This window comes from Kwoniella dendrophila, chromosome 7 (assembly GCF_036810415.1).
Source record: "Kwoniella dendrophila CBS 6074 chromosome 7, complete sequence".
In the NCBI taxonomy this organism is placed as follows: Eukaryota; Fungi; Basidiomycota; class Tremellomycetes; order Tremellales; family Cryptococcaceae; genus Kwoniella; species Kwoniella dendrophila.
In genome coordinates, this window is record NC_089482.1 from 1,258,362 (window position 1) to 1,274,139 (window position 15,778).

Below are 15,778 nucleotides of genomic sequence, written 5' to 3' on the forward strand. Positions count from 1 at the left end.
GAGGTGGCACGTTTACTAATATTTAATGATCCGTCCGCCTATTGCCGATAAAATGAATTTATCGAGCATTAAGCAAAACGTCAGAAACACTTTGTTGAAGTTATATGTATTTGAACGATGAGACCTTTGTAGACTGATGAGAGTTATCCAGGAATGTAGTATGACGTTGACTATGTGATTACAAGTATAAAGTTTGTTATTTGTGGGAGTAGTTGAGGGAAATGGGAATAGAAACCTTTTGAAGGGTAGCTTTATATAGTTTACATAGATAGTGTAATTGGTCTCGCGTCTAAATAGTCAAAAAGAGCCAAGCAATTCAAGTGAGAGTGATGAGCGGTGAGTGCACACGAGCCAAGCCACCAATTGACCTCGTCTGCATTCCTCGTATTATACAGTATGCATAAATACAACAGATAGTACATCTCTTTACAACAAAACATATGGATAGCTTCTATGAGATCGTCCGATGATGTGATACGCTATGCTAAATTTGTATATAATGTGTTTGATGTGATAATTTCACTCATTTCGGTTTAAAGAAAGCTTTAATACCTTCCGGTTTTTTCTTCTTTATTTTACTTGGTCCCGTACTCTTATTGCCCTTTCCTAAATCGTTCCTATTCGTCGTCACAGCACTACTACTACTACTTGATCCACCATTTTGTAACGATAAGGCGAAATGCCAATCTTCATGTTCTTGTTTCATTGCTTTCAGAGCTGACAACCTATCTTCGCTCGAATTCTCTGGTTCGGACAAAGTTTCGTTACATTTTGGGCAAGTCCAAGTACCTTTTTCACTCTCTTCTTCTCTTACTTGAATCGGCTTGGAAGGATTCGATGGACCAGCTTTGTCATTTGACACTTCTAAAAACTCCTCCTCTTCATCTTCATCGTCAATCACAACCTGTATGTTCGCAGCAGCTGGTATCGGTAGAGGCGTTGGTGTTTGAGCTCTCGCGACCAAAGAAGGTGATTCTTCTCTTTTCACAGCGGTCATTTCACTTTTTTTCGTTAAAAAGGCATCTAACCCAACTTTCTTAGTCTTACCAGTATGTAAGGTAGGCAATCTTGGTTTTTTAGGTGATGGTCCTAATGAACTAGCTAAAGAACTCGAAGATGGTGTACGAGTAGGTGATAAAGGTCTTTTAGCGAGATTAGCTATTGTTGGTATTGTTGATGATGATGAAGAGCTGTTAGATTGTAGAAGCGGCGGCCTTGTTATGTCTTCTGGAATAGTGACGGTATTAGAGGATGGAATTGGTAGTTTAGGTTGAGCAAAGAAATTTTCGATTCCTTGTTGACCACCTTCTAGCCTTTCTAAACCAGTAAAAGATAATGCAATCTGTATAGAGCATATCAGAAACAATTCATGCGATTTTGTGCATACACAGGTCACTCACGTTATTCAACTTCATATTGCCATTTTTCATAGGTGCAGTAGCTTCTTCCCATAATTTCCTTGCAAATTTCAGTATATATTCTGTTGATAGATTGCGAGTGAACGGGAAGGGAGTTTGTCTGGATCTGGAGGGATCGATACCTATATGCATTCTGAGATCAGCATTCTCCCCCTTTTAGAGTAGAGCTCATACGTATATAGACGAAATCGATGGTACATACCTTGTCTTGTACCTAGAACTAAAGTCTTTGGCCAAAGACCGGGCGCTACCTCTCTCGCTTCTCTGAGACGCACATTGAGTTCTCCAGATAAAACTGATAACCAATGGTGACCTTGTTCTGGAGTTCTCACATTGGGTCGAACATTTTTAGAGGCTAACATTGATTTAGTAGCTACTCTTCCTTTTACTTCTGTATGATCGATACCCTACACTCATAATCTTAGCTATACGTTAAGACAATAGACAGATGACTTACCCTTAGGAGGTTGTACACCCATATACTCTCTTCACCAAATCTACTTTGCATTTCTTCGAGGGGAACAAGTCTACACAAGAATGAGGAACAGGTGTGATCAGCACCTTACTGACCATGCGAACATGCTATAGTAAATTTACAGCATATCTCCAACTGTTTTAGCTCCGTATTCTGTGGCTATAGCATTTCCTAGTTTACCTCCCAATGTCCGAATCTGAATATCGAGATCAGCGTGGGTTTACACATAATGATTTGTTGCGGTACTTGATCACTTACATCAGTGAAGTCTCGATCTCGTAAAAAGGCCGCAGTGGCGCCAGCTCGCAGTACAGTCTGATTGTTTGGTTTCTTCCAAGCTGAACAAAGCTACATTGCGATATATATCAGTTTGTACCACATCTTGCGACTTATCATATAGCTTACCTTTGCCATAGCTTTATTATGTGCTATACCCTATTATACCATTTATATAATCAGCTGCACCATCAAGGACGAACAAATAGGTTGAAGAACTTACAGCAGAACAAGTATAATGCAATAGTCTAAAAATTTCATCTCTTGTATCCTTCATGATTTCAGCACCTACACATAAAGCCCAATCTTCCCAAGTATCTTTATTTTGCTGTTTCCTCAATAGGTTATCACCATCCTCTAAACCATCTTCACTTCTTTGTTCTTCTTGATCGCCAAAATCTTGAGATGACGGAAGCTCTTGTTGACCAGTTTCTTTTTCATCTGATTTTGTGATTCCATTTATAGGAAACACATTTCCAGCTTTCAACCAATTTATAGGTGGTGGAGGAGGTAATACAGAATCTATTCCATCTGGTGCATCATCAGGTATTGTTGCTAGGTATGGATATAATGTTAATAACTTTTCAATCACCATTGGTGTCAAATCAAGAAAAGCTTCATCGATAGATGCTTTTTCTATATTCAAAAACGAAAAGTCTAAATCAGCTTGGGTCACCTCATTAAAACTTTGTTAGATTCACTAGTTGCACTGAGAGACTCATTGCAGTGATGAAGAGGATTGTGGGGTACATACCAATTTCACCTTTTGGAACCATTTCTTTGAATATAGCTAAGATTTTCAAACTTTCTCTTCTATATGGATCCAAACTGACCTATCGTATCGAAGTTATATATTATTAATAGTGTTGTTTTATTTCGAAGACATCCCAATCAGATACTTACTTTATGTGTTTGTGGATCTACTTCACCCCAATATCCAGCTTCACTTTCACCATTACGATAAGTAGCTACATGTTGTACTATTAATTCTGGACACATTTTTCTAGCTTCATCAAGTGTGGTGAACCTGTTCAAATACAAATACAAACATAGATAATTAGCATTCTGCTTTCCTCCTTCTGGAAGCTTCAACGACTCTTGTGTAATTATGACTAACAGTACAGTACATACCTTTTTATACCATATTTTCTTGCTGGATAATTTACTGCTATTATACTTTGCCATTGCGCACAAATTAGTGGTACATCATCTGGTAAACCAAGTCTGATTTGTTCGAATTCTACGAATCGTTGAGAAAGTGTGGAAGTTAGAAGTCAATTTCATTTACTTGGTTGGAATCGAAAGAGAGCGAAGATTATCGCATGAAATGATAATTGGGGGTGAACTTACGTGCATAAGCAGCATCAATATCACAATGAGCTATAGTTCTTAGTGGATTACTTGATATCGCATATGAAATTCGTGTTCATCTGTCAGCTGGGTTTATTCACATGCAAATGATTGACCAAGAACGACTACTCACAAAACAGTCATGCTCTGTGGACTCAACAAATGTCTATATGTGACCGGACCATTATCATTCGACCTTTCCGACCTTTTCGAAGGTCCCGATAAGAATGACATTTTAACCTTTTATCTCTTGGCTTATTTGTTTTCGTCCAATTGATTCTTCATAACATTTTTTCTTGTACTGTTACTGCAGCTCAGGATCAGCTGGATCTCTTGTGATGATATCTATATTAATCGAGTACAAATCAAACACAAAAACATTTAAAAGTGGAGGATAAATAGTTCCAAAACAATCGATGATCACATATGAGAGTGACTAACAATAACAAAACCCTTTCAACTGACGCGTCCGGATAAAATTGATCATCGTAATAATCAATGTTCTCACCATGACAAAAATCGTGCTGCAAATCGCTTTCATTTTCGTGGAGGAATATCATATATCGTATACAATCTTTCTGCATATTCATGAGCCAATATGAACATTTGTTTTATTTGTATATAACAGAAGTAAAATATCGACCTTTTTTAGGTTTCAGACTAGCAGATCGTGTTTCAACAAATAACAATTACAATGATTAAATCATTTCTATTTTTTTTTTTTTGTGATTTTGCTTTGTTTTCGATTGAACAGTGAGAAGGATAGAAAACTACAACGGTTATTCTACATTACAAGATACGAGGAAAGAAAAAGCGTACAAATCGCAGTTCCGAGCTAATCAGAGCTCATCAGCAGTCAAATCATCTTCACTACTACCTTCAACAATTTCAAACCCATCACTATCTTCATCTTCATTCCCATCTTCAGATTGAACAGTTGCAGCTCTTGAAGTTGTAGAAGCTGTAGTCTCAGTCGGAACACCATTAACATCAATTATCGATCCTTCTTCATCGTCACTATCCAATGAAATCACACTTGAAGTTTCAGTTTGGTTTTCACCTTCTTCTTCTGCCGTGAAAGCTGCACCATTTGAGGATGAAGAGGATGATGAGGCGTATTGGCTGATTGTTGTCTCACCGGGAGCAGGGGTAGCGGTCTTAGACCTCATAGCGGCTTCATCTTCGGCGTTTGGAATGATAATGGATGAAGATGAGGAAGAAGGCATAATTACTGCTGAGGAGTTGAGGGAATCATCATTTGATTTAGGTAATTCCTCAACGGTAAGTCTGCAGTACAAGTTTCATTTAGCCTGAATTACACTGCATTGATATATAAGAGTAACTTACCTGAGTCTGAGAGGTTGACCATAAGCTTCTCCAGTTTCATCTTCAAATCTCCAAATTTCAACGATTTCGCTACCTCTTTCGGCTTCTTCAGAAACTTTCAAACCAGAGATGGTAATTTCGAGTTCATCACCATCTTTGACATCTTCCTTTCGGTATTCGATTGAAGGTTCTGAAGCTTGACCAAGCGAGCCACCAGATTTCAAGACGAGTTTGACTTTATTGAAATCGTATTCTGAACCAGAGGCGAAATGTTTGACTTTCCAAGTCTTGGTGAATACTGCTCCAGGTGGTAATGTACATCCAGGTGGAATAGTTACATGTCTTGCCCAAGAGAAGATGTCTAATGCTGTGACTGGTTCTTTAGGTGTAGCAATTCCACTCCCGGAAGCACCGTTGTGAGACGCTGACTCTTGAATGATTGAAGTGACTGCTTTGGCTAAGCCTGCAAGAGCGAGGACAGCTTCACCTACAGGGGTAGAGGCGGAAGCCGCGGAGCTAGTCGGAGTAGCTCTGTTGTCTGGTGTCAAAGGTTCGGACAGATTGTCAGCCGAGTCTTGAGCGTCGTAGAGGTTTCGTGTAACAAATCCACCCGGAACAACAGGTTCCGTCTCCTTTTCTTGTGGTTGGGAGAAAGACGAAGTCTCTGCTTTTGCTGGTGACGAAGTGGCAGAACTGACGTGAACTCTTCGACCAAATCGAGAACCTTCTGGACTTTCATGTTGTCTCCAGCATCCGGCTCGTCTAGGTCCGAAAGCATCTCCGTTGACTCGTTTTTCGTGGGAATGACCATGTCCTCGTCCTCCGTGTCTGAGACCATTACCTCTGGATGGTGTCTCGGAGGGACTTGGCCCCTCAAAATGAGAAGAGAAATTTAACTTGAGTGGTAACTTCATTTTCAACATTGGGTGATCTACAGGATGTACCTCGTGAGGTGAGGATTCACATGCCTCACAGAGGTCATAGTCGGGACAAGAAGGGTGCATGCACTTGTATCGGGATCCTCGAATGTAGCCGTCACAGCCTGAATTAAAACTAATTTAGCTTTGCCATGAAGAAAGGGTAGCATGTTGACTTACCATCACAGACGACGTGAGGATGAGCGACAGTTTCCTTGGCTTCAGCTGAAGAGTTGGTGACATAATCACTAGACTTGTGAAGCTTAACAAACGAATGTCTTGGATGAGTTTCAGTGATTGTGGCAGCACAAGAGCTACAACTATCCCAATCAGGGCAATTCAAGCATTTCCATCTAATACCAGTAATGGATAAGCTGCATAAGTCGCAAGTTGCCGGATGTCGAACTGATTCTTCTGTTTGTCCGTCAGAGTTGAGCTTGATTCGCTCTTCCAAATCTCTGTGAAGCATCGCCTTGAATGTGTGTGTTGAGGGATGAAGATCGGATGAATGCAGTAAGGGTAAACATGATCCACAAAGGTCATAGTCGGGACATTGCTGTATGATCAATTTCAGCTCAAGAAACAAGGCAGGAGTGTCAGCTAACTTACCTCGCACTTGTATCTGACACCTCTAATGCCCTCTTCGCATCCGTCGCACCAGATTCTTCGGTGTCTGAAACCACCTTTACCGAGCTGAGCTGATCGAGTGTTGCCTCTGGCCTCTTCCTTTACAATCGTTTGAGTTTGAGCATGAGCATTGACTTGCGATTGCGATTGAGGAATATTGTTCTGCACGAAAGCACCTGGAATAGGCCTTTCACTTTCGTTGGATGCATCGTTTGTAGCTACTCGAGGAGCACCTTCAAAAGTGGTAGCCAACTGGTTTGTCAAGTTTACCAAGAAAGTATCGAGCATAGATTTGATTTCTCGGGCCGGAACGGAATCGGCAGGAGAAGGTGGGTTAAGTACATCACTGACTCTGTCGAACAAGTTTCGGATACCTCGATCACCTACCGGAGGAGGTCCGAAGGGAGGAGGATGCGAACCAAAGCCACCAAATGGAACTTGCTGAGCATGGGGTAGAGGTGGAGGTGGCATGGGACCCCATGGACCATGTTGAAAGTGAGGTCTGTGATGTCTATATGTACGTCTACCCTGACCGTGGAATCGAGGAGGATTTGGTGGGATAACGTGATCAAGCGGAGGAAAGAGTTGACTTTCGTTTTCAAAGTCATTGCCAGCTGTCCATGCAGCGAGTTCATCTTCAGTTTGTTGAGCTCGGACGACTTCCTCTCTTTCCTCCGTTTCAGCGTGATCCCGAAGAGATTGAGGTGGGTACCCATCTGGTACGGCGGCACCATCGAGCTGATCATTCATTTTTCCGAATTCTTCTTGACAACTGAGCAATTCGGTTTCAAGATCCTTGACGGATCGTTTCTTGTCCTCTACTCGGTCTGCCCAGAAGCTGATACCAGTGCTATCATTATCTTTGGTGCATGAAGCAAGTTTGTCCTCGAGGGCAGTAAGAAGAGATACTCGTTTGGCGAGATCTTCTTCGATGGCTGAGATGTGGATAGCCAAATCACCAGCTGAAGTAAGCAGACTATTGGCACGGTGATAGCCGTGAATGCTGTTCAATCTCGGATCAGAAGCGAGGAGTACGGTAAATACCAGTGCTGGTGAGGGTAATCCACTGTGGGTGAATGGAGCTTGGGCAGCTTCGTACCTGTTTAATGATATGATAATATTTGAGACATTGAAGAGAAACGAAGGCGACAAACATAAGAGGAATGAGGGAAAGATAAGAAGTAGAAATTGTCAGCGCTACAACCAATAATGTTTCCCTAAGTTGCCACTAGTCCAATATTCTTGAACGGCCGAAACTGTAACAAGAAACTAGCATATAATTGCGGTCTTCATTGTTGATTTGATTTGCCAGTCCACCCTATAAGATATATGCAGAACAGAAAAACCTTTACTCACTCAGCAGCATCGCATACATGCTTTTTGAACATGATTCTTGCTTCTTGGGCATCGTTGGGGAAAAGGAGTACGTTGACCCAGTACGGATGAGCGGTTGAAGGGAGGTTGAAAGTACTTCGGAGCTGTTTTCGCGAGAAAAGAAGGACAAAGTGATTGCAGGAATTGTATACGGATCATGATCATATAGCATGGAATAATGAACAAGTCGATGAATATCAGATGGAGTTGAAAATGGTCAGCTTCTCCTCCTTCATTCAATTGTCCCCCCGGAGATAACCGAACCCGCTATCTCTTCAATTGATAACGTTGAATACTCTACTCACCTTTTGTTGAACTTCTGAGTAAGGAGGGAATTTTGATCTATCGAAAGTAAGCCGTCTAGTCTCATCTTTCAGAGTAGCTTTTATTACAAACATGTTGGTTCGTTTGATACCTTAGTTATTTGCGTAAAGTTGAACTTATCAGGCGGGTGGCGATGTCGCCTTACGGTCGGTCTGTATTATTTGAATCACTTCCAGGCGTTATTCCTATGTGCTGTGAAGAATGCCTATCGAGAGTAATTGGGATGGGGTAGAAAGATGACAATCGATGAGTATTGATCAGATGGAGAAGGTTGTATTAGCGATAGAAATACAATAATTCAAGTTGACTTATGGGTGAGAACAATATGACAAAGGATTGCGTGCGTTATCTACAGCAGATAAGCTAAGGCAGTGAAGTTGTTCCCAGTAGTGATTAGTGATATCTCAGACGCGCAAGCTTTCTCTAGTCATGAGATTATAGACTGCCGTATCCGGTAATCAATACATCCGGTTATCAGTGGCATTATATTTATCTCAGTCATGGCGAAACGTGGCATTCATCCTGGACAATGTTGTCATCTGCGCTGAGAGAGCTTCTACGATAATGTGTGATTGAAGTAAAAACGCCTTTGATGGTTGAAGGGGGGAAGTCTAGATGCTTATGGGACATAGGTAATAGTGCTTCAAGAGTGAGTGAGTCTTCTGACATCCAAAAAAAAAGAGGCGCAAGTGCGGTTAGGATGATGTGAGTTGCTGGAATCGCAATATTTTGTGTCCTATGTATACCCCCGTGCGTATAGCCAAAAAGCTACAGGCACGGTCTTGTGAGTGGTGTAGGTGATTACGTACCACAAACACCCCATTTCATGCATGATGTCAGTATTAAGGGTTATCAGGCTGACAGAGTACTAGTAGATCTCCTTTTCTCCATTTCTCCATTTCTCCCATTTTGATATGCATCTTGAGGTTTAATAATGTAATAATTTGATGGTCACAGGAATGAGAGGCGAATAAACTAATAAACTAACCTTACCGCCATCACATGATAATCTTAGATTACAAGTTACATGAACAGGAAATCACCTTTATTATATCATCATCATCCTTGTTTTATACGGTAGTTTCATAATGGATAAATGAGAAAAGGTGAACATCATCTCATATCCATTAAAACTATTACATACTCCTTCTTCTTCCTCATTACGCTCCAATACATACAAAAAGAAGGGTTATCGAAACCATCAACCACTTGACTTCTTCATACCTTCGTTCCTTTTCCCACCACACATCATTTCTCTCCCTCTTTTCTCTTCTTTATAGATAGATAAACCTTATAGATTCCCTTCTTCTTTGCTGCTTATATATATACATTGCTCTCGCTCTTTCTCATTTGTACTTGAACTCGACATTAACGATATAGATAAATTAATAGATAGACTTTCAACGCCGGTATAATAAGTTAAGGATAATAGAAATAGACAGAACACATCCAGATCAAAACGAATCATCTTCAATCACAACAATCAAATATACAACACATCAGCATTTCTTCATACGAACGCTCGACTTCATTGGAATCATCCTCACATTAGATACATCCCTTAAACAAATCCCCTCACACATTGTCCTGGAACAGCTTCCAACAAAAACCAGTTGAAATTCTGTTGTAGTATTAGGAACCGGTCCTTGTTGACACAATCAGATTAGAGACATCGTATATCGTCCGAGACATTGCACCAACCTCCAACTTCTCTTGGCTATTCTGACTATTCACTCATTATCACTTCAAACGCTATAACACCTTGATACTGAAAGGCGAACGACCAATCTTGTCATTCGGATAAAACTTCCGGTATTAATCTGATTTTATCATTTACGGCATTTCTCTTGACTTTATTGATCGTGAGCCAAATTAATCGTCCATTCGATAAAAATGGATCGTTACACTTACATTTTCTCTTTTTGTATTGTACCAGATTCAGTATACATCTTACAATGGCGACTTCATCGCCCTCAAAGTCACAGACACTTCCTCCGGTTCATGATCCCAACAGTCCTAATCCCAATGCACCAATCTTTCGACCTTCTCCGGCAAGGGCAACAAGCCTAACTGGTACACCCTTTCAGTATAAAACTAGAGCAGCATCTCAACCTGCAGGCGAGAGGATTCCACCTTCCTCATCAACTCCCAATTCAGGTAGAGGTAGTCCAGGTGTAAACGGTACCAATGGGATAGGATCAGCTTATGGCGTAATCGGTGGTGCTAGAACTCCAGGTAGATTCAGTAGTGCTTTGGCAGGTGGAAATGGAAATGGTACTCAAACCAGAGCAAACAGTTTTACTGCTGGTGAGCATAGAGAACCACGGGTATGTCATTCTAGTTTATTAGCCAGCTTACCTAGAACCATGATACTGATTGTTTGTGTTACTCCAGAATATGGTGTTAAACCGCACTCTTTCCTCTCATACCGAAGAATTCTTTCCATCCCGTTCTCAATCCACCTCGCCTTTTCCGACCTTCTCTCCAGAATCTACACCATCGACTTCACCTGCAGCACTCCGTCAACACCCTTTACCCCCTTCTCCTCCAAAAGCAGGAGCTAATTCCTCTAGATCGAGATCTCAGTCTTTAGCTACAGGTGTACGACCAACCCATGTAGACAGACCATGGGTAGGTACAATGAGCACTTTAGAAAACAACGGAGCTTTCTCCAAAATAGATCCTGGGTGGAATATTAGTCCGAATGAAGGTAGTAACATGTCACCTTTCTCTCGGGGTTTAAAAGCTTTAGGTAACAATCCAGCACGGGACGATGTATACGGTAGAAGTGGTGTAACACCTTCAGGAGGAAGGTTCAAGACGTTGCAAGAAGGGTTCAACGTTAGGTCAGGCTGGGGAACTTCAAGTCCCGATACGAACACTTCGGCCTTGTCTTCCTCAGTACACAAAGCTTTGGGTGCAGGGTATGGTCAGCCGGTAGTCCAAACTTCAGCTTTAGCGTCGGGCTTCGGCGAATCGAATGGGTTTGTCAGTAGTGGTAATAGATCAGGAACCTCATCCAGAAGGCATAGTGTATCTGTCGTTAGTGGTCCAGGTGGACGAAGAGAATTTGCTTTTGGCGAACCTGGAATGGGAATGTCAGCTTTAAGTCCGCCCTCAAGAGGATTGTTTGGATTCGAAAGTGATCTAGGGAATGCACTAAACTTGGATATAGATGAAAGTAAGAAAGGGGGAATAGGAAAGAAGCTCGATGATAGCTTCGTTTCCGCATCATTACCCAAATTTGGGTTGGATGATAGATTTGGTGATTCAGTAGGACATCAACGTATATCATCGTTAAATAGACCTAAAAACGACGAAATCTTCCCCGCATTCGGATCTACCCCTCCAAGAGGTAGAGTAGAAGTATTAGGTGGGCCAGGTGAAAGAGCCCCGTCAGGTGAAAGTAATGGATCCAAACGATTCCCTTTAGATAATGCTGCTGTTGGTTCACCCATCGTCGGTAACGAAAGAATGTTAAATGGTCATGCGAATGGAGATGTTTTAACCGGATCTCCAGAAAGTAGCAAGAGTCAAGTCTTACCTTCATCAAGGCCTCAGGCCATACCTGCAAACGGACCTGGTGTGATTGGCGCTCCAGCTCCACCAATGAATATAGGCAATGATCGTTCACCTCCACCATTTGTTCCTCGCCAACAAACTTATCACCCTATCAGACCCTTTGGTAATCTACCTACCAATTCTGCACCTGCCCTTGGTCTAATGAACAATGGTCTTAACGGTATGATGGGATCACCCAGTTCTACAGCAGGCTTTGGTAGACAACCACCTATAGGAGGACCGGGACCTGGATATGGAGGTGTTGGCGGATATTATGGTATACCCAACAGACCTCCTCCTGGATTGAATGGAAGTGGGTTTTCACCTCAAATCGGGTTCAATGGACCCCCTTCTTTACCACCTCAACCTGGAAATGGATATATGAATTCCCCTATCGGTGGACCATATTCTTCTCAAGGATCACAACAACGACCTTTACCTTTGAATCCTGGAGGACAAAATTCATATTCACCATATTATCCTATACCTTCTTCACCACCTCAGCTTCAACAGCAATATATCCCTCAACCTACTTCACCTTCATTTTCATCATTAACTTTATCTGATTTAGGTAAAGGAATATCATTAGCTTCATTACCAATTACTACACCATTATATATAGTAACTTTTAAAGCTGGTAGAAGAGATGTTTATTATTGTCCAGATCCAACATTGTTAATTTCAAATGGAGATAAAGTCATTGTTGAGGCTGATAGAGGAAGTGATTTAGGTACAGTGATTTATGATCAATTAACACCAAATGATATTAGAGATTGGCAAGAAAGACAAGCTACTGCAGCTTTGTTATCAGGTGCAAGTCAACATCAACCTCCAGGTTTAGCTATTATTCCACCTCCTTCATCTTCTCAACCTTCTCAAGGTCAGATAAAAAGGTTATCAGGTGAATTCGTCGGTGGACATAATAATGAATTATCAAATATGGATTTAGATCATCTATTGAGTGGTTGTGGACCTTCAGGTCAACCTGATTTATCAGGTACAACCATTGTAAGAGGTCCATTAGCCAAAGAAGTGATACCAAAGAGGATTTTTGCAAAAAGTAGTCAAAGTGTTGAAGAGCAAAAGTAAGTTTCAGTGGAAGAAATATTTTGCTCATTGTGGTCATTTGTGCTGACATATATGATTTAGTCGAATGCAAGAGAAATTTAATGATGAGAATACTGCAATGATGATTTGTAGAGAAAAAGTTATTCAAAGAGGTTTACCTATGCAAATTGTTGATGCTGAATATCAATGGTGAGTTTAATATTACAAGTTCAAGTATGAATTGATGAATACTGATTTTCGCACCATCTTTTGTAGGGATCGACGAAAGCTTACTTTCTACTTTAAAGCTGATAAAAGAATAGATTTCAGAGATTTGACGAAAGAAAACTTTAGAATTTTCAAGGTCAGTTTATCTGTTATATGTCATAAATTAGCGTGTTGTATGCTAAACATACGCTTATCAATGTTATAGTCACGAATCTGGATGTCAATGGTATCAAAAAATGGTATGTCGGAATTAGTCTACAATCTGCCAGGAACACAGGACTAATATAAATATTGCTTTTTTTTAGATCCAAGAGGATAAATTACGAATGTGGAAGTCTCCATTGAAGTGGAAAGGCATTTTGATCTCCTCATTGTTTTCGCTGTCACATTTCGTTACATAAGTCGTACATGTAAAACTATTTTTGGTTCTGGAAGTCATTAGAGAAGGTAAAGCGAAGAGAAAAGAAATTTTGTGTATAATATGATAAATGCTTTTTTCATCTTTGAAGTGATTAGATTGGTTCCTTTTTAGAATTCTTTGATGGGTAGCACCTTAGATCTTCATAATAAATGTAATATACAGTGTTCGAATTTTTGGTTTAGATTATATATTTTTTAAAGGTAAATTGTCTATAATAAGTTACTTATATGATGATATAATGATCTAGGAAGAAGACAAAAAGAATGAAATGAAAAATAGAAAGATAGGTTGAAAATAGATAAAAAATGTGTAATAATAATAATAATAGTTTGGGAAAGAAAAGACAAGAAAATAAATTATATTAGAAGAGACCATCATTAGAAAAGAAAAGAAAAGGAATGATATTTCTTTATACTATACGATTCAGAATTTATATATATATATCTATGAAACAGAAAAGATGTAGTATTATGTATGAATATGAATTACAGATTGACTATCTATCAAGGATAAATAACCACCGAAATGTAGTCCACTTACATCGAATGCAATTTTCAGTTATCAAGTTGTTGTGCTCTTTTGCTTGATAATAGGATAATAGGGGAAAAAGGATTCCATAGAGTACAGTAAGTCAGATCTACAATGAGGATATTCAGATGTGGTGTGATTGTAATATGGATACCGTTATCATCATTGCTCAACATCAAAATATGGTATACTGAAATCTGATGTTGCTAACCAGTCTGAGAAATGGTAGTCAATTCCCAGATTATACAGGATCCTGAGCTATAAGAAAAATGCACGACTCTTAGATATACTATATACCAGATTGAGCGATACCTAAACCTGTTGATCCTCTTAATCCTTCAACTGCACCTGCACCTGCACCTGCAGTTGCACTTGTTCCAGGACCTGCCCTTATCGTACCTTGTTGTGATGGATTTGCTGTATTAGGTGTATTTGTTGATGTTGAAGGGGTTGATGGATTAGGTGTTGATTGTTTGATTGTACGTATTTGGAATGTACCTGTAATTTGCGAAATAGGAAAGCATCAGTCCAGCATAAACGTATAACTTTCTCCTACATTAGAAAGCTCCTTAAGCGATTCAAGTGAGTCTTACCATACTTACATTGTGGTAATCCACTAGACTCAGCTATTACAACAGAGTTCATACCTAATCTGACTAATGCACCTTGTATTAAAGCTTGTGGAAACAACAAGTGCTAAAGTAAAATAGAGATTAATTGAGGATTTATCATGGTCAGTAAGAGGATATACCTTAATATATATAGTTTATTCCGACTCACTGATTTAGCAATTTCAATATCATTTGATGAACCTTTATATGAAGATAAAGGTATTAAAGGTGGGAAAGAATGAGATTGTAATACGAATATACCCTATTTAAAGTCCTCCTATCAGATTTATCGCTGATAAAATATGCATAGACACAGGTCGTTCCCCATTTATGATCCCAGGAATAAAGCCACTCACTCGATGATTTGTACGTAAATTATCAATCTGTTTTGAGTAGACATATAGGAATAAATCTTTACATATAAATTTGATTATATCTAAATGTGATGCTAATGGTGGTCTCGCCAATGTCAATCTGGTATTAAAAACTTGATTAGCTAGGTTTTGCTATCGGTAACAGTAATCAAATATATTGTGAAACTTGATTATATGCTATATCACTAACTTTTCAGCAATATATCCACCAACCATTAAACCTATTCTTTCTATTCTTTTCTGTAATTCAACTTGTATCAATTTATTTGTTCCTTCATCTTCTTCTTCTTCTTCTTCTTCTTCTTCTCCTAATGCATTATCACCATGTGAATCTTTCTGTTTATTTTTCCCCTTTGAGTTTGAGTTACTCGGATTTGGTGGACGAGGTAATAGACCTTCTTTAACCAATACATCTTCTTGATGTTTCTTCTTCTTTATTACATATTTTGATGAATCTTTCAATAAATCTAATATATTAGGTAATAAGTAATTGGGTAATTGAGAATCAATCAATATAGGTGATGGATTAGCTAATTGATGTAAAGCTGGTGGTATACTTGGTGTAGCAGATTGTTGATATCCACCACCAGGATGTATATTTGATGATGATGATGTTGAAGGTCTTGATGACATTTTGAATAGATTGTTTTGTGATAGTAATTGGGGTATAGAAGCACTGTCCTCCAACAGTAATTGAACTTTGTTGGTGTCGAGATAGTCTACTTTGTAGTCATAGGCCAGTTCGATGGAGTCTTACTTGGTCTTCTGTATATAGTTAGATTGTAGAGTATATATATATATGTCTTGCTACACCTGCTCGTCAACACGAAGAGCAATATAATGACGCGCCGCACGGACATGAACTAACTGAAAGGCAAGGTGATAACCGACAAGTGATAACGATCAAGGTGTACATGTAGA

General features: G+C 39.7%; 4 protein-coding genes across 4 annotated transcripts; 1 reads left to right on the top strand and 3 right to left on the bottom strand.

Moving 5' to 3' along the window:
* Nucleotides 1-523: 523 nt before the first annotated feature.
* L201_005672 (uncharacterized protein) lies at nt 524-3,753 on the bottom strand (the record flags this gene model as incomplete). The annotated part of the gene is made up of 13 exons (XM_066221401.1): nt 524-1,342; nt 1,401-1,540; nt 1,621-1,825; nt 1,876-1,945; nt 2,016-2,089; nt 2,152-2,241; nt 2,299-2,328; nt 2,393-2,805; nt 2,924-3,002; nt 3,073-3,196; nt 3,301-3,409; nt 3,520-3,569; nt 3,653-3,753. 13 exons carry the CDS (start codon nt 3,751-3,753, stop codon nt 524-526), a joined length of 2,304 nt encoding a protein of 767 aa, XP_066077498.1.
* Nucleotides 3,754-4,358: 605 nt separating this feature from the next.
* On the bottom strand, nt 4,359-8,161 carry L201_005673 (uncharacterized protein; the record flags this gene model as incomplete). Its single annotated transcript, XM_066221402.1, has 6 exons — nt 4,359-4,806; nt 4,867-5,887; nt 5,943-6,318; nt 6,372-7,488; nt 7,746-7,867; nt 8,069-8,161. The coding sequence occupies 6 exons, from the start codon at nt 8,159-8,161 to the stop codon at nt 4,359-4,361; spliced, it is 3,177 nt and encodes a 1,058-aa protein (XP_066077499.1).
* A 1,881-nt stretch (nt 8,162-10,042) lies between these two features.
* L201_005674 (uncharacterized protein) lies at nt 10,043-13,206 on the top strand (the record flags this gene model as incomplete). Its single annotated transcript, XM_066221403.1, has 5 exons — nt 10,043-10,414; nt 10,482-12,733; nt 12,798-12,905; nt 12,972-13,059; nt 13,129-13,206. 5 exons carry the CDS (start codon nt 10,043-10,045, stop codon nt 13,204-13,206), a joined length of 2,898 nt encoding a protein of 965 aa, XP_066077500.1.
* A 955-nt stretch (nt 13,207-14,161) lies between these two features.
* On the bottom strand, nt 14,162-15,490 carry L201_005675 (uncharacterized protein; the record flags this gene model as incomplete). Its single annotated transcript, XM_066221404.1, has 5 exons — nt 14,162-14,370; nt 14,475-14,568; nt 14,653-14,745; nt 14,840-14,957; nt 15,048-15,490. 5 exons carry the CDS (start codon nt 15,488-15,490, stop codon nt 14,162-14,164), a joined length of 957 nt encoding a protein of 318 aa, XP_066077501.1.
* Nucleotides 15,491-15,778: the final 288 nt, after the last annotated feature.